General features: G+C 45.7%; 2 protein-coding genes across 5 annotated transcripts; one reads left to right on the forward strand and one right to left on the reverse strand.

The window, feature by feature from the left end:
- LOC102238354 (four and a half LIM domains protein 3-like) lies at nucleotides 1-8,358 on the forward strand. 3 transcript variants are annotated; one of them, XM_023344545.1, is made up of 6 exons: nucleotides 1-107; nucleotides 2,966-3,130; nucleotides 5,664-5,838; nucleotides 6,320-6,489; nucleotides 7,135-7,321; nucleotides 8,108-8,358. In XM_023344545.1, exons 2-6 carry the CDS (start codon nucleotides 2,975-2,977, stop codon nucleotides 8,257-8,259), a joined length of 840 nt encoding a protein of 279 aa, XP_023200313.1. In that variant the 5' UTR covers nucleotides 1-107; nucleotides 2,966-2,974; the 3' UTR covers nucleotides 8,260-8,358. The 3 variants fall into 3 exon arrangements, with proteins under 3 accessions (XP_023200313.1, XP_023200312.1, XP_023200314.1); XM_023344544.1 differs by lacking the exon at nucleotides 1-107 and adding an exon at nucleotides 1,092-1,456; XM_023344546.1 differs by lacking the exon at nucleotides 1-107 and adding an exon at nucleotides 1,878-2,873.
- A 2,968-nt stretch (nucleotides 8,359-11,326) lies between these two features.
- On the reverse strand, nucleotides 11,327-14,191 carry meaf6 (MYST/Esa1 associated factor 6). Of its 2 annotated transcripts, XM_005814081.3 has the most exons (8): nucleotides 14,012-14,191; nucleotides 13,102-13,217; nucleotides 12,926-13,013; nucleotides 12,792-12,837; nucleotides 12,524-12,716; nucleotides 12,226-12,255; nucleotides 11,645-11,678; nucleotides 11,327-11,553 (listed from the first exon to the last, which is right to left on the reverse strand). In XM_005814081.3, the coding sequence occupies exons 1-8, from the start codon at nucleotides 14,099-14,101 to the stop codon at nucleotides 11,539-11,541; spliced, it is 612 nt and encodes a 203-aa protein (XP_005814138.1). In that variant the 5' UTR covers nucleotides 14,102-14,191; the 3' UTR covers nucleotides 11,327-11,538. The 2 variants fall into 2 exon arrangements, with proteins under 2 accessions (XP_005814138.1, XP_023200272.1); XM_023344504.1 differs by lacking the exon at nucleotides 12,226-12,255 and having other exon boundaries at nucleotides 14,012-14,190.
- Between the last annotated feature and the right edge of the window lie 3,555 nt (nucleotides 14,192-17,746).

Below are 17,746 nucleotides of genomic sequence, written 5' to 3' on the forward strand. Positions count from 1 at the left end.
CTCCTCCCCCGCCGCGGCGCCGCAGCCTCTCCGCCTCAGTCCGTGGAAACTTCACGGAAGATTCCGGACGCGTGGGAGCAGCGAGGAGTCCCGGGAGATCCACGACGGTAAGTTCGCCTTTACTGACTCGGTTAAGGTCACCAGGGGTCATCTGGGGTCACATTTAAGGTTTAATCTCTGTGGGCTGCGCAGGCGCACAGAGTCTCACCTGTCCTCACTTTGAGCTCGGAGCTGATTGGTTAATTAACTTGAAGGTTTCTGACCGGAAACGGGTCAGGAAATGTTTGGTTCCAGGTTCAAGCAGACTCAGAACCGGACCAAGGCATAAGCAAACTGTGCTACAGGGAGGCCCCGAAGCTGAGACCACAGAACGCTTAAAATATTTCTCTTAAGTTTATTTGTTACTATAATTTAATGTAGTTTGTAGTAACGTAGTAATGTAGTTTTGTTATTAGTCACAACTTTGTCACATTTCACTCTAAGATTAACTAAAAGCAGAGAATTTTACCACTTAGATCCATAAACTCGGTTCTGTTCTAGAGTATTTCTGGTCCATTTTGTGGAAATCCTTCTGCCTTAACATCAGCAGAATGATAATTCATATTTCTCCTTCCCAGTGAAAACCAAACAGGAATCTGAATCTGAATGTTGGGAACGTTCTGTCGCCTCCCAGCAGCAATAATTTGGTTTATTTAGCCTGAGATCAGAGGAACAAACAGGATTCATTTTTCAAAGTCATATTTTCACTTATTCATTCTAAAAATGTCACAATTTCTAACCAAAATTTACCTTCCAAGCCAAATATTTAGCTTCAAACTAATTATTAAGTTATCTAACTAAATATTCAGGTAAATATTTGGCTTCAAATAAAATGACTGAGTTAGCTAAAGAAATATTTAGTTACTATGTTAAATACTTAGCTTCAAAATAAAAGAATATTTAGCATAGTTAGCAGGCTAAATATTAAGTTAACAAGCTAAATATTTATTTTGGACTAAATATTTCACCCTTTCTCTGTAACGTCCTCCGTTCTGTATGAACAGGTCTGACTGACGGAACGTTTCCAGGTTTAGCTGCTCAGCAGGAAGCTGAAAAGGTCAAAGGTGAAGCAGATGAGCTCAGCTGGACCTGATTTAACCCGAATCTCTCACCCGGTTCTGACGAGTCAGACCCCTGCAGGCGGTTCCGGTCCGTTCTGCCAAACAGATGTATTCCCGCCATATCTGCGGAGATCCAAACGTTCCTCCTGAACGGTTTCCATTCTCGTGTTCCGACCCATTACAGTCCGCTGAGCGCCGGTTCTGTTCTGACCGCAGTCACATTCCTGATGCGTCCTGGAGGTTCGGCGGGCTTCAGCAGGACGGGTCTGACCCGGTTCGACTCAAAAGAATTAAAACACCTGGAGTCTAAAGAAGAGGTGCCCAAGCTGTGGCGCGGGGGCCCTTTGTGGGACTTGGTGTGATATTTAATGAAATGAGTCTTTTATTTTTTAGAACACAAACATCCTGCGAGTTTCAGCTAATTTGGACTTTAAAGTTCTGGAAACGTTCCTTAAAAATGAAACCTTTAAAGATCCATTTAGGTTCTGGTTCTGAAATGGTTCACAGAATCATTTTCTACAAAAATAAGAAAACTTTGTTCCATTAAAATAGAAGAAGAAAAATATCAGGTTCTATTGGCAGAACCGAGTTTACAGATGAAATAACTTTTTTAATTTTTAAAACTCAAATCATTTTAGAAAAATTATGAAGTTTTAGTTAATTAAAGGAACAATGATGTAAGTTATGAAAACATTCTGGAAGTCCGACAGCAGCTGGATACTGGAGAACTTTAGTCAGACAGGAACCAGCTGACTGGTTCTGCTGGTTCTGGTTCCAGCATCGGCCCACATGCTGGATCATTAAAACCTAAAACACCAGAATGCTTCAGACATCAGAACCCGGTTCTCCTGGTTCTGCTGGATCAGTTCTGATCATGTTTTAATGGTTCTGCTGGTAGACTGACGGGTCCAGTAGAGAACCAGAACCAGAACCAGCTGATCCAGTCCTGCTTCGGGAAGTTTCAGTTTCTGGAAGAAAATCTGAATGAATAAAAACATTAGCTGTAGTTTACTGTCTGCGCTCCTGTGATCCGCCATGTTTGTAGTCTTTAATCAAAAGGACTACAATTACAGTCATTCTGTTCATCAGAGCTTGGAAATGATCCGGAACTTTCTATTGAAGTTCTTCTAGAGAGTATTCAGAACTTTATTGGACCTGGTTCTGGAACCTCCATCTTCCAGCTTCTCACTCGCCCGGTCCGGTTCGGTCCGGTCCGGAGAAACTGTTAAATGTTCTGAAACATAAGGTTCTGATGGCGCAGCGAGCCAGGCCGCCGGTCCAGATGGCCGCAGTGAAATCTCCATAAAAGGTTCTGAATGTAATCTGGGCCAGAGGCTCTGACGGGTTCTGGTCCGGACGGGTTTATGACGCCTGATGATCCAGACTGTTCTGACACCGGAACCCGACCGGAGACACTTTCCATCTGGCTCCCACTTCCAAGCGGGCCGAACCGAGCCGGTCCGTAAACCTGTCCAGAACCAGAACTGACAGGATGGAATGTTTTTGTTTAATGTCTGAGCTGCAGGGCCAAACCGGAACCAGAACCAGAACCAGACCTGCAGTCCCACTCTGCACGTCCGACCCGGTCGGGTTCGGGGGAAGTTCTGCTGAAAGAAGCAGCAGATGTTTCTGAGCTGGAAGTCCAGCAGCGAGCAGGAAGGAAGTCCATTGTTCTGGTTCTGCGTTCCGGGTCGGCAACCGAACCAGAATAGAAACCCGAACCTCTGAGGACGTTCCAGGAGGAAGCCTGTCTGTTCCTCTGACCCAGCAGAGGTTCTGCTACCAGAACAGAACTCTACCCTCCTTCTGCGGCAGCCGAACCGCAGGTCCAGATCGCTGGTTCTGACCCGCTTTCTGACCCGCAGGTCGGAACCATGAGCGAGCCGCCGAGCTGCCGCAGCTGCAGCGAGTCGCTGAGCGGACAGACGTTCATCCGGGTGGCGGAGGAGCCGCTCTGCGTCCGCTGCTACCAGCGGCGCCACGCCAACACCTGCCAGGAGTGCAAGCAGCTGATTGGATACGACGAGAAGGTACGTCCTGCACGCGACCGGACCGGAACCAGGCGCTATGGGTCACTGCTGATGATCTGCAGCCGGCGGCCTCCTGCTGACTAAAAACTAAATGGGATTATTTTTAATAAATTAACACAGCAGCTAAAGAGGCAAAGCGCGCATCATTCAACCGTCTCGCTCCTGTTAACATGTTAATTTTAAACTAAATGAATCAAACAAACAAACAAACAGTTTTTGTTTTTTGGAGCAGAACATTTCCCCAGATAACTGAAACCCTTCAGATTATTTCTGACTGGCTGAGTTTACTGAAATGGAAATATGTGACATGAGCCACATTTCCAGTTTGGACTGACGTAACGACGTCGCTTCGTCTCACTGATTTCTGACTGTCTGACGTCACCGGGGCACGCAGATAAACGTCAGATAAGAAATAACTGCGCAGGAGAAAGTTATTTATATTTATATTTCCCAAAATCCCTTAGATGCTCTACAGATTAATAAATTTATTGAAACGTACGTTTTCTGTCTTTGACGTCACATCCTGAAAATCATTTCTCAACCCCAAACTTTGGAAACGTTTTTAACCTGGAAGATCTGGAGTATATATATATATATATGCTTACTTATATATATACTTACTTTAGCAGAACAGTTATTCTATAAACTGGTTGATAGTTTTTATGATAAACTTGGTAAAAAAAAACTTCAATTTATTAAAACAAAACAGTGGCATCACATGTCAATTTATCAATTTATTACATATTAAATTAATGTTAAAGTGTGTTATATAACTGAATTTTATTATGAAGAATGTCTGATTGATTCAGATTGAAGCTGAGCTGTTCAGACCGGATGGAAACCAGATCAGAACTTTAATCGACCAGAACATGGCTGGTCCTGTGGGTGCAGAGGGACCTGACCTTTGACCTGGTGTGAGGGGTTCCAGCTGGACCATCCCTGACGGGAGCGGAACCAGCAGGAAATGGTTCCTCTGGTTGTTTTTAGACCTTCAGCTCGTCTGCAGGCGGCGGCTCCACATCCTGGAGATAAGGAACCTGACGGATGAGGCCTTCAGGTTCAGTGGGAAAAAGCGGCTCTGGAGGAAGCAGCTGCAGACAGCAGCAGATCTCTGATAGGCTGTGAGTTATGGCCCATTCCAGCTCTGATCCTCCTCTTCCTCCGCTCAGATAAACAACAACGCATCTTCATCGCTCTGCTTCCCGTCGCCTTAATGGAGCCGTCCATCACCGCTGCAGCCGCCCAGCAGGGGGCTCAGCAGCTTCTGCTCTCACAGATCTACGTGAACCAAGCACCGGTCCACTCAGACCCGGACAATCAGCAGAACCAGAACCAGAACTGGACCAGAACAAGAACAGAATTATCCTTCTCCAAGTTCCTGGTGTCTGAGATTGAAGAGTCAGCGAATCGAATTCATGAATCCATTAGAACCAAAATACAGCCGGTCCATTTCGCTGCAGCCAGCAGACAAAATGGCCTCTACTTAAGCTCCGCCCTAAAGAGGGCGTTTTCTATCATGTCACGTCCTTTAGCTTTAGCTTAGCAACAAGCTAAAAGAGATAAAAAGAAAACACAGAATTATTTATTCTCAGCATATTCTCAATATATTATAATGGGACCGGACCGGACCGGACCAGAATAGACCAGACCAGACTGGACTGGACCAGACCAGACCGGACCAGAATAGATCAGACCAGACCGGACTGGACTGGACTGGACTGGACCAGAATAGACCGGACCAGACCGGACTGGACCAGAATAGACCGGACCAGAATAGATCAGACCAGACCGGACTGGACTGGACTGGACCGGACCGGACCAGAATAGACCAGACCAGACCGGACTGGACCAGACCAGACCGGACCAGAATAGACCGGACCAGAATAGACCAGACCAGACCGGACTGGACCAGACCAGACCGGACCAGAATAGATCAGACCAGACCGGACTGGACTGGACCGGACCAGAATAGACCAGACCAGACCGGACTGGACCAGACTGGACTGGACCAGAATAGACCGGACCAGACCGGACTGGACCAGATTGGACTGGACTAGAATAGACCGGACCAGACCGGACTGGACCAGAATAGACCAGACCAGACCGGACCAGAATAGACCAGACCAGACCGGACTGGACCAGACCAGACCGGACCAGAATAGACCAGACCAGACCGGACCGGACCAGACCAGACCGGACCAGAATAGACCAGACCAGACCGGACTGGACCAGACCAGACCGGACCAGAATAGACCAGAATAGACCAGACCAGACCGGACTGGACTGGACCAGAATAGACCGGACTGGACCCGATGAGACTGGACTTGGATCGTGTGGTTCAGAGGAAACCATCACTGAAGAACTTAGAACTTAACAGAACTTTTATTTTGAAAGAGCTGCATGGATTCTACGCTCAGAAGAAGTTTGGACCCGTCTGTCGTCTCTAAGGAACTTTCAGATGTTTCAACGTTTAATTTTAGATTAAATGTGACTCCCCCCCCCCCGACCTTTGACCTCCCCCTTGTCTCTGCAGGAGCTGGTGCACCAGGACAGATTCTTCCATGAGAACTGCTTCAGGTGCTGCAGCTGCAACCGCTCTCTGGCTGCCGAGTCGTTCACCCAGCAGGGCGGCGCTCTGCTCTGCAGCTCCTGCTACTGCAGCAGCTTCTCCTCCCGATGCGCTGCCTGCAGCCAGAGCGTCCAGCCAGGTAGGGGCGGAGCCTGCAGCCGGGTGGGACCAGTGGGTAGAACCCAGCTGACCTCATCGACATGAAGTTTTTATTTTGTCTTTATTCATGTCTGACTGATAAACTAGCCTCCGGCCCCTAGATGGCAGCAGTGCTGAAATTAAACAGGCAGCCTCCTGTGGCAGGATGACCTGGGTTCTGTAGGGTTCTGTAGGGCTCTTTAGAGTTCTGGGCCCGGTCCAGGCGTGCTAGTGCTGGCCTCCTATCCCCAACGGGCCTGGAGTTTCAGCCGAGTCCGTTTCGTGTCCCGCTGCCGGTCCAAGCAGTCATAAAACCCGGTGATTAAAGGTTCTGGTTCTGGCTCCAGCAGCTGATGGACTCCAGAGTCTTCAGAGTGCCGTCGCATGCCTTGCTGCGGCTCTGCTTTCCCTCAGCCTGTCTGGCATCCAGACCAGCAGTTTGTTCTGGTTCTGGTCCAATCGGAGCGGCGTCTGTCCCTCAGGGTCCCGGATGCTGGAGTACGATGGCGCGGCGTGGCACGAGGACTGCTTCCTGTGCAGCGGCTGCAGGAAGCCGATCGGAGCCGAGGCCTTCGTCCCGGACGCCGGGCGCTTCTACTGCCAGGCCTGCTACGAACAGCAGGTGGCGCCGCGCTGCAGCCACTGCAGGAAGGTGAGGAAGAACCGGCGCAACGCTTCGCTTTGGGCTGCAGCTATTCTGACGATTAATCGGTTGGAAAACGATACATTCTGCACATTTTTCACACAAATAGACTCAAATATTTATGCAAATAAATAACTGAATTTCTGTTTTCAATAAGAGAAAATCTACATCTAAAAGTGAAACCCAGCATTCCTTCAGTGAGCGATTGCTAGCTGAATAAATCCTTCTGACAGAAACGTGAAAAGCTTCATCAGGATTCGAACCCAAACCAGTCTGAGCTAAAAACGCCGACTGAGGAATTCTGGGTAAAACTGATTTACAAACGTTTTCTAACCTGAAAGGAAAAATGTTTGTTGTTTTAACGGTGTTGGTTTTCAGCTTCATGCTGTCTGGAGCTTCTGACTCGGTTCTGACCCGGTTCTGACCCGGTCCTGATCCGGTCCTGACCCGGTCCTGACCCGGTTCAGACCTGTTCCTGACCTGGTTCTGACCCGGTTCTGACCCGGTCCTTACCCTGTCCTGACCCTGTCCTGACCCGGTTCTGACCCGGTCCTGACCCGGTTCTGATCCGGTTCTGACCCGGTCCTGACCCGGTTCTGACCCGGTCCTGATCCGGTCCTGACCTGGTCCTGACCCGGCTCTGCCCCGCTGCAGGCGCTGACTAAAGGCGGGCTGACGTACCGGGGCGAGGTGTGGCACCGGGACTGCTTCCTGTGCTGCGGCTGCGGCTCTCCTCTGGCCGGGCAGACCTTCACCTCGCAGGGCGAGCGGCCGTTCTGCGTCAGATGCTTCAGCAACCTGTACGCCAAGAAGTGCGCCGCGTGCAACGCGCCCATCACAGGTGAGACTCTGGCAGGCGGCTTGGTGACCCGCCACAATAAAAGCCTGGAGGAAACGTGAACCTGCAGGAAGAACAAGCAGAAATAATCATCAGGTTTCATCTGGAGAATCAAATCTTTGCAGAAAGAAACTGATAATGAGAGAAAAGAGAAAGATGGCCGCCTCATTGATCAGGCCGCCATCTTTCTGCGATCAGTAATATCACTAATACTTTAATTTAAATTTTTTGATTGTTTTGGTTTCGTGACTTCCTGTCCAGTAATAAGACAAACAGCAAATCATTTTCAATTACATTACATTTTATTCCAGCTTTATGTGAGCAGAGGCGGCTAGTAAATATATAGTTATAAATACTCATAAATAGTTAGAAATGATTATATAAATTGTCATAAATAGTTATATTTGAATAAGTTTTGGGGGAATGAAACATTTTTTAATTGTTTAGCTAAAACACACTTTTTACTTTTATTTGAGTAAAATTTGAGGATCGTCTACCCGGATCAGTCTGACCATAACTTGTTATTTTTGTCAGTTTGACGGCATCATTATAAATATTAAATCAGATGTTATGATTTAACATTTTGCCAAAAACACATTAACACTAGGAGTACTGAAGTCAGTTTTTATTGCAGTAAAATGTGTTGAAGTTCTGCGGAGGAAAACGTCCAGGTTTATCCAGCAGCATCAGAAGTGATATTAGTTGTAAACGAACCGGATGACTTAGTTCTGACCCGGTTCTGACCCAGTTCTGACCTGGTTCTGACCCAGTTCTGACCCGGTTCTGCAGGCTTCGGCGATGGGAAGTACGTGTCGTTCGAGGAGCGCCAATGGCACCAGCCGTGCTTCAAATGCTCCCGCTGCTCCGTGTCGCTGGTCGGGTCCGGGTTCTTCCCCGACCGGGACCAGATCCTCTGCGCCGACTGCAACAGCGACGACTGAACACCAGAACCGGTTCCAAACACCAGAACCGGTTCCGAACACTAGACTTAGTTCTGCTCACAGGATCATCACACTGCACAAATCATAAAAGGTTGAAACACCAAACCGTCTGTCTGGTTTTATTCATTATTAGAACCGGGTCGGCCACTTGGTTCTGGTTCTGAAGGTCGACTTGGACCAGAACCTGATGCAGATGGTCCGGTTTCCTGCTGGATGAGTTGGGAAACGCTCAGGAGATTCTGGAGTGTCGGCCCGGTTCTGATCCCAGCAGCTACTGAGATTAAAATCAAATTTCTGAAATTAGAGTCAGCGCTTCCTGCGTCCTCTGACCAGAACCTCTGATCAGAACCTCCCGGCTCATAAATGTATCTTTGGGAAGATCAGAGGGAACCGCCCCTCCGTGATGTCATCCATGATGTCACCAGTGATGTAATCATCTAAATATTTACAGATCAGAACCTCTGTGCTGCTCCTCTGATTGTGTTTATGTTGAACCGGGCCGACTCTCTGTCAGATGTTCTGCTTAGAGTCCGGCTCTCATGCAGGACGTGAGACGGAACCGGAGGTCGGGCTCAGAGGTTCTGACGGCTTCCTGCTCTGAACGGACTCTGATGGACTTTATGATCTGACTTGAGGTCAGCGCGGCTGAGGCGTTCCCATGACTCCTCTCCAGTCTGGTTGACCTTCCTCTCTGGTCCCAGCGGGCCACCGGGCCCCGCCCACTCACCGGCGGGCCCCGCCCACTCACCGGCGGGCCCCGCCCACTCACCGGCGGGCCGCTGGGCCCCGCCCTCTCACCGGCGGCCCGCCGGGCTCGTTAACTGGCTCACTATCTGAATATTTAGCTTGCTAACTAAATATTGCTAAATAACCCAAATTATTCTTGTTCTTTTTTGACCGTGTAACTTTACAAACTCTTCAGATCTGGATCCGTTAACACTGAAAGTTCTGTACCTCTGATCCCGTCCTGTTCGGAACCAGCTGTGCTGCAGTTGATTATTCAGTTATTTTTAGTCACCAGCGACCCGCTGTGGTTCAGATAAATCGCCTGTGAGTTCTGGGTCATCCCAGCGGTTCCGGTTCAGTGACTCAGGCCCGGTTTATTATTGGGTCAAACTCGCATGAAGATGTTCGGTGACGTCATCGGGGAGGTTCTGGTTCTGAGTGACTGGTTCTGCTCATCATCTTCACTAATAATTACTAACCTCTGATGGAGATTGCTGAAGACGCCGTTTGTTCCCAGAGTGCTGTATCTGAGCGTCACAGAAAGTTGAGTGGAAGGACAAAGTGCAGTAGCACCAGGGAAAACAGCAGCCATGAGCAGATTGTTAAGCAGAATTCATTCAGGAATTTGGATCAACTTCAGCAGGAGTCAGAACATCCAGGTCCACCAGGATCGGACCCGGGCTGAGGGGAACCAGAACTGGTTCAACGTCATCTGGACATCCAGTGACCCTCCCAGTCAGTGATAAACTGCTGGTTCTCGTCCACTGGGTTCCTACCGTCCACCAGAACATTCTAGAGCTTCATGGAGACACTGGTCTCATTTTCCAGCTGGACTTGGTACCGACCCAGACTAACAACAGTACCAGAACCTGGAGGTTCAGTTATGTGGATTCAATTTTCATTGGTTTATCACAAACCAAATATTGGTTTTCTGATTTATTATTAAAAACTGAATTTTCTAAGCAACCAGATCAGCGACATGCAGAGCCTCACCTGTCATTATGGAAAAATAATATATAAGATCATTTATATTTCTACTTTGTACCCTAAAGTTTTTATTTTTCATTTATCTTAACCAATTTTAATTATTTTTTCTTCAAAATCACTTAATTTTCGCATTTTCCCATTCAAATGCCCAGAAGTGCAGCAGGTGAGGCAGCAGCGAACGGAGCCTCACCTGGACTGATCAACCTCTGGCTCACTGTGCTGTCTGTACACCGCCAATAAAATGGTTAAAAACATTAACTGATTTTCCATAATTTAGCTTATTTATATAATGTACAGTTCGTGTGCCGAGGAGCGATTAGAAACGGCAGAGCACAGGTTGAGGTGAAGCAGACAGTTCTCTTGCCTCATGGCAGGGGGCGCTCATGATCCCAGACATTGGTCTTATGACTCCACGTCTGCAGAGTAAGAGACAGCGAGCTAGCATATAGTAAATCAGACAAGCGTAGCGACATATTTATTGCTTTCTTCATGGATGACTACATTTCTACCCTAAAAGAGTCTGAGAGACATGAAACGTAAGAAGGGACGCGAACATAGAGTAACGTAATAAGACCTGGGAGAAAACTAACGTGAGCGGCGGCACAATCCGGGATATTTACGGGAAAATGGCTGGAAATGTATGATAAAGTGGCGTTGTTGTCATGGCAACGAGTCTGTGTAGCTTTACCGACATAGAGAGTGAGACAGAAGTGGTTTTGAGTTGTACTTCAACGGTTTTTCATAAATTATTTATACCTACATTTCCAGGTTTCATTGAGTTAACGGAATTATTCCACCGCGGCTTTGGATAGCATGTAAAGTTAGTCTTTTGCCCTCCAGCGCTGTGCGCACGCGTGAAATGTCTGTAAATAAACAATAACATGCAGGGAGTCTATATTTGTAAATCTGATTATGATTAAATCAGTGCCTCACCGCACGTCACTGAACCAGAGGTAGAACCGACCTGGAGGAACAGGCCTCTGGCGCCTCCTGCTGGCAGCTACATGTACTACAGCAGGAACTACATCAGTCAGAAATCCAACGATGTTTAAAATTTTATGGAGAAATACAAAAGTTTCCATTATGATTAAGTCTCTAATACCCGAATAAATATTATTCAGGTATTAGACCAGATTATTAGGAAAAGGCCTAACAGATTATTATTCAGACCTAAAATACATGCAGGAAACCTGGTCCCAGACTGGTTCTGACCCAAATGTCATGCCTACTGTCTGACCCGACTCTGCTCTCCACTCGGAAAAAAATCACTGATCAGATCTGAAAAAACTCGGTCGTCTGGCGAGCGGGCCGGCTCGGTCCGGTGATGGACAGCAGAACTTTCAGAAATCAAACATCTGATTCCAACATTTTATTGGTTTTCTGTAAAACAAACAGCTGATAAAACAAGAAAAACGTTGGTGGGAAACATGAGACAGAGCTGAACAATAAATACAGGATGGTTCTGGTGGTTCTGATCCGGACACAACCAGGACACCAGGTGGGAATGTTTCAAACTAAAGTCCAGAAACACGCTGGTCTGCAGAGGTTCGGAAGCGACCCGGTCCATCAGGTGGAGTAGTCCTGCAGAAGAGAACAGGACAAAACAGGGTCAACGGAACCAGAACCCCTACAGCACCCCGCTGACCCGTACTGCTGGTTCTGCTCTACTCACAGCTCTGGGTTTCTTGTTGACCTTCATGTCGAACCTGAAAACAAAACAGAGTGACCCGGTTAGTTCTGGACCGGAGGTTCTGATTCTGGATGGGAACGCAAAGGGCGGAGCCACTACAGAACCAGGAAGAAGTTTGGAACCCAAAAGGGTCAAACAGAACCTTTAGAGTAAAACCAGCAATGAGTCGGTTCTGGAGTGAAACAAGAGATGCTGAGAAAGTTCTGATAGAACACAGACATGCATCAGAATCGGGCCATGCATCAGAACCGGGCCATGCAGTAAGAATCTCACAAAACAGCAGACAGGAAATGGAAACATCACAGCAGGAAGTGGAAACAGCAGAGCAGGAAATGGAAACAGCAGAGCAGGAAGTAGAAACATCACAGCAGGAAGTAGAAACAGCAGAGCAGGAAATGGAAACAGCAGAGCAGGAAGTAGAAACAGCAGAGCAGGAAATGGAAACAGCAGAGCAGGAAGTAGAAACAGCAGAGCAGGAAATGGAAACAGCAAAGCAGGAAGTAGAAACATCACAGCAGGAAGTGGAAACAGCAGAGCAGGCAGGAAGTAAATTTCAGACTTACTCAAAGTCATAATCAAACATGGCGGAGGGGCTGAGGGAGCGTTATGGAGGAAGAGAGCAGCAGCTGTTAGTTCATCAGACGGTCCGGACCGGCAGACCGCCGACCTGCTGCAGCTGCAGCCCGGTGACAATCATTCACATGGTTCTGGAACTAATCGGGTCTGAACCGGTTCTGAACTGCCAGTCGGGTCCGGGTTCTACAGGTTCAGACCTTCTAACTGGATGAGCCTGAGCGGGTTCTGAGCTGCTGCAAGATCCAGTGTTATCGGGCCCGTCAGAACCTGCTGTGGATTCTGTACCTGTGTCTGTTCTTGTTCTTCCTCTTCTTGTGGTTGCCGTGGTGACTGCTGGACGACGACGACGACGCGGCTTTCTGAGGCTTCAGGTCCTGCAGCGCCGAGTCCACGTCCTCCGTGTCGTCCTGGCTTGGCTCGTTCTCCTGGTTCTGAAGGTCCGGAGACGTGTCGCTCTCTGTGCCGCTGCCGGTTTCGCCTGCAGAGATCCGGCAGAACATCAGGACCAGCAAGAGGCGCTGCTGCGGCGGTCTGACGGTTAAACACCACTCACGCTTTTCATTCATGTGATCCGGGATCCCTCCGAGCGCGCACACCGCCTGCACATCACAACGCAGACACCGGCATGAGCCCGCTACTCAACACAGAACCATAACCAGGACCAGAACCTGACACAACAGAACTCACAGCAACAGATGTCACAGACGACTTGCTGAACAGACGCTCCGCCTCCTTAAACTTCCGGTTCCTTCTGTCAGTTTTACTGTTGGAGTTCCTGTGTAAAGAAAATGGAGGGTCTGGTCATCAGAACCAAACATCAGAAGGTAAAACCCGTCAGACCTTCCTCCTCCTCCTCCTCCTACTTCTGGTTGGTGAGGTAGCGGTCCCATCCTCGGATGATGTTTCCGTACATCTGGGTGTCCTCCAGGTAGCTGCCCTCGAAGGCGTAGATCTGTCTCTCCAGGTTCACCAGCGTCTCCTGTTAGATTGAAACAGACAGCTGTTCAGATGATGGGCATGTTTGGACAAAATCAATATTATTGGATAAAATAAACAAATAAAAAGTAAATTAATCAAATTTTACCCCATTTAGTTTTTCTAATTTCTAGTAAAGAGTGTTCATCTTAAACATTTTTTTCTTTAGTGTAGTAAACTGCAAATTAGTTTTAATTGGAATACTGTGATATTTTCTTATGTTGTATTTTGTCCTTACTTCCTTTTATTCTAATTGTTATATAAATATATTGTTTTACCGTTGTGTGCCTGCACTTTCTCACATTTGAACTGCAGCTAAATTTCTCCCCTCTGGGACAATAAGAGATATTTCTATTCTTTTTAAATTTAATGCTTATGTTTATAGCTTATAAGACATACGTTTATGTTTGTTCTTCTGGAAGTCATTAAATAATATTAATTTCATCAGTTAATTATGTCCTCTTTAACAGACTGGATGATATATTGATATCGCGAGATTTCAGTCGAACCGTTGGCGGCTGCATGTTTCAATGCTAACACCAGAGCGTTATTAACACATTTATTCGGAATTTTTCAACGATAATAAACATATGTAAATCTTTAGGAAACAATACCTGGGCTTTTTATCCATTCAATAATTTTCTAATATAGTTTTAGATGCGTTTTAAAAGGAAACTAACCGTTGAGTTACCAAGAGCAAAACGCTACTTAGCCTCCATTAGCTTAGCATGCAGGCCTCATTTAATGGCGGAGCGACTAATTCCGCGAATAAACCCCCCCAAATCCACATCTACTCACAGCCAGCTCCTGTTTCCTCTTCACCAGCTCCGCTAGTTCCCTCCTGGTGTCCGGGATCTGAGGTGGGGTGGCCTTAGCGTGCATCGCCATGACGGGAGGAGGCTTTCTGGAAAACCGCAGCGGAGGAAAAGGTAGAAGCAGCAGGCTGCAGTGTAGCAGGGTCCCGATACATCCGGCAGGGGGCGCTCCAGACCACGGCAGGACTCCAGTAGGGTTGAAACAGTTACTATGACAACAACTCCATCTGCAGCTTCACGTTAATTTTGTATGTTTTTCAATGAGATCTGATCAGCGAAGATACCGATTTAACAGCAGAGAATATAAAGTTGATTAGTTTTAATTGTTACTTCACCGTGTTCAAAGTTTTATCACTAGCATTTATCCATCGAAGTTTTCCAAACATTTCTGGTTTCCTTAAATGTTTCCTAATGACTTGTGGAGCTGGAGAACAACCAGGAAATGCTTTCTGCTGCATTCAGGAATATCTCCAAGCCGATACAGAGCCAAAAGCAGGGAAAGTTTACCAGAAGGAAAACATCAAGTCAAAGTGAAGTAGCAACACATCTCACAGCATCAGAAAAACCTGACTCCTCTTCCTTCTTCATCAGAAAAACTTAGAGGAAACACTGCCAGAGCTGGAGGCTTATGGGATGTTCTTCTTCAGTCACACTTTTAGAAAGATTTTAGCTTCATTTTAGGAACATTTTAGCTTCAGAAAAAGGATTAAGTTTGATTCAGACATTCAGATTAATTATTAGGGTTTTTTTTGTTTTAAATAAAATGTATGTTTCAGTTTACTGCAATCCTCATGTTGGGACAAAGGACTGCCTGAAGCCTCAAACATTCCTACAGCTCCTCCTGCTTGACATGAGTTATAAATTACATTTTCCATCCCTTTATTGTCTATTAGTGTGAGAATGAATCAGCTGCTGTGGAAGGTCAGCTGTTTTCTGACTGATGGTCATGTTGCAGCAGCTGCTGCTGGTCCAGGAACAGCTGAGAGGAGAAACTGCTGCAGGGCAGGATGGGATGTGTGTGTGTGTGTGTGTGTGTGTGTGTGTGTGTGTGTGTGTGTGTGTGTGTGTGTGTGTGTGTGTGTCATGTGACTAAGTGGAAACAGACCCAGGCTGTGATGCAGAATGAGGCTGGCTTCATTTCACCAGGCAGAGCTGCTTCCAATTTAAAGGCTCGCTGTCTCAGAGAGGGTGACATCTAGTGGTCACAGTGAAACATAGCAGCTGCGTTTCTCGTTGCTAACCTGAGCTCATCCTGCCTTCACTGGTAACCAACAGCCTGAAAATGTTCAGGTACAAGTTTGTCTAGAAAACCCTCAGAAGGTCTGGAAAACTAATGATGAAGGAAGAAGGAGATTGTAGCTGAAAACTAAAGTTTACAGGTGCTAAATAAATATTTAGCTTGCTAGCTAGCTATTTAGTTTGGAGCTAAACATTTAGTTGGTATACTTGATATTTAGCTTGATAATGTAATATCTATAAATAAATGAATACAGTGAAAATATAATTTGAAATGTTTTTTTATCTTCTAACAAGCTAAATAACCCAAATTATTGCTAGTTTTTGATTGTAACTGTACTCCATAGGACGCTGTATGATATGTGAATCATCATCCGTCTCTATCTCAGATCCAGCTTTTCCTTTTGCTCATTCCCTGCATGGTGCCTGATGTGATTCATCTCATACACATATTTTCCAGTCTTTCCTCCTCAGTGACGTGGTGCTTTCCCTCCAGCAGCTGCTGAAGCACAAAATAGACGCAGGGACAGAAAACGTTCCTCAGAAAGCAGCAGCAGCAGCAGCAGCAGCAGCAGCAGCAGCATTTCCTCCCCAGCAGCTTGCAGGCTGGGAGTTTTCCTGCTTCTTTGTCTGGCAGCTGGGAGAACAGCTCACCGCAGAGACAGAGCCGCTCCCAGGCAGGAGAAGAGATGCTTCCTGCTGGACGGGCGAGTCTGGACATGCATCACTGCTGCAGCAGCTCAACCAGCAATCTGCATCACTCACTGAAACCAGCAGCATCAGAAACAGAACCAGGTCTGTCTGCATCAACAAGGCCAGCAGCTCAGAGTTAGTTCATTTTGATGAAAACAAATAAATATGACAAATGAAACTGAAATCTTGTTGGAAAAGCTGCAGCGGTTTGAGGTCAGATGATGAAACCAGCACTGAAATCTGGTTAGGCAGAAATATTGAATCGATGATGAAAGCTGATATTAAAATTATGCAAAGCGACTTAATGCATCAACGTGAGATTTTCAGCCATGACTGGAATCAATGCTGATTCCTACATTTGGGTCTCCATGATTTTATATTGAGTCAGAATTAAGGGAGCAACACTGATACATGTACATTTGACAATATTCATATTAAAAATGCATCGAACACACAAATAAATAGTTCAATTAATTTTAAGTAAGAAAACAAAAGTTTTATTGGCTAAAAGCCAGTAACTTCATTCCTTTAGAGAAAGTTTGAATATTTGATCTGCAGCTAAAAAATCCTTTGAGAGTAGAAATGATCTGGTGATTATTTATAGATTAACTGAATAATAACTGGATGCAAAAGTCAAGTTAAGTTTATTTTAATAGAACATTTCAGCAACTCAGTCCATCTTCAGTTCAAAGTGCTTTACGTCATAAAACGTCATCAAATATGAAATATGAATTTTGTCACCGGAATCAAGCAAATACACATCAAATATGTGCGCAATGTTCTTCATAGTACATTATTATATCTTGTTTTTAATATGTTGTTTAATTTTATACACTTTTTGTGAATGTTATAATTATTATCTCTACTTTTGGGAAAATTCTGCTGATTATTTCTTCGGTTTTGTGTTGATTTGGGCCTGAAGTCCGGCCGGCCTGCGCGGCTCCACTCGCCGCTTTCAGCTGCTCTGAATCATCTGGCGGACCGAACCATTCAGGGTCCGAACCGCAGCAGAACCTCCCGCCTCTGGGGTTCGCTTTGAGGAGAGCCGCCGTGAGGAGAACCGGTTCGGTTCGTCAGAGTTCCCCAGAAATGACCTGAGGTCCGCTTCGGCCAGAAAACCCGGTTCTGCTCTTGTTCCAGTTGGTTCCGTCCATTTGTCCGGCATGAAGGTTTTGGCTGTGATAAGAAAAAGTCAAGGCAGCGGAAGAGAGACAGCGAGCGGAAATTAGGTGCTTAAGCCTTCAAAATAAAATAAATTGAACAAGCAAAAATGAAAGTCAATCATAAGAACAATCCGTAGTTTTGTCTAAACTTAAAAACAGAATCAAAATTTAATTTACTTTGGAAAGTAAACTGTGGAGGTCTGGAGAAAATTCCTCGGCATTAACAGGAGAGATTTATTGCATTAATTCAAAGAGCCGTTCTGTTTCACATCATTTTAAAACATTATGTCAAATGTTTCAAGATTATTAAAGTTATCGACTGTTTAACTTTTATTTAGTTTGTGTTTTCAATTTTACTTAATCATTAATTCAATTTTTCTTTTTTAATTTGATCATATTTTTTAAATTTATACATTAAATAATTTTTCAGTGGTAATTAAACTCACAAAATTACATTGTAGGTCATTTATTGATATAGATTTAATTTAGTTTCATGCTTTTTTATTTTGTCTACTTTATTATCTACTTTACTTTGTTTTACCGTTTTATTTTTATTCTATTTGATTTAATTTTGTTTCGTTTATTTTACTTTGATTTGCTTAATTGAATTATTATTAGTAATAATA

The sequence above is a fragment of the Xiphophorus maculatus genome, chromosome 13 (genome assembly GCF_002775205.1).
Source record: "Xiphophorus maculatus strain JP 163 A chromosome 13, X_maculatus-5.0-male, whole genome shotgun sequence".
NCBI classification, from domain to species: Eukaryota; Metazoa; Chordata; class Actinopteri; order Cyprinodontiformes; family Poeciliidae; genus Xiphophorus; species Xiphophorus maculatus.

Excerpts from the sequence above, each read along its gene's own strand:
- LOC102238354 (XM_023344544.1), top strand. The coding sequence starts at position 1,328 with ATGCGTCCTGGAGGTTCGGCGGGCTTCAGCAGGACGGGTCTGACCCGG. Across the intron at positions 1,457-2,965 it reads GGGGCCCTTTGTGGGACTTG|GTCGGAACCATGAGCGAGCC; the intron begins GTGTGATATTTA and ends TCTGACCCGCAG. Across the intron at positions 3,131-5,663 it reads TGATTGGATACGACGAGAAG|GAGCTGGTGCACCAGGACAG; the intron begins GTACGTCCTGCA and ends TTGTCTCTGCAG.
- meaf6 (XM_005814081.3), bottom strand. The coding sequence starts at position 14,101 with ATGGCGATGCACGCTAAGGCCACCCCACCTCAGATCCCGGACACCAGG. Across the intron at positions 13,014-13,101 it reads CGCTACCTCACCAACCAGAA|GAACTCCAACAGTAAAACTG; the intron begins GTAGGAGGAGGA and ends TTCTTTACACAG. Across the intron at positions 12,838-12,925 it reads CGTCTGTGACATCTGTTGCT|GCGGTGTGCGCGCTCGGAGG; the intron begins GTGAGTTCTGTT and ends TGTGATGTGCAG.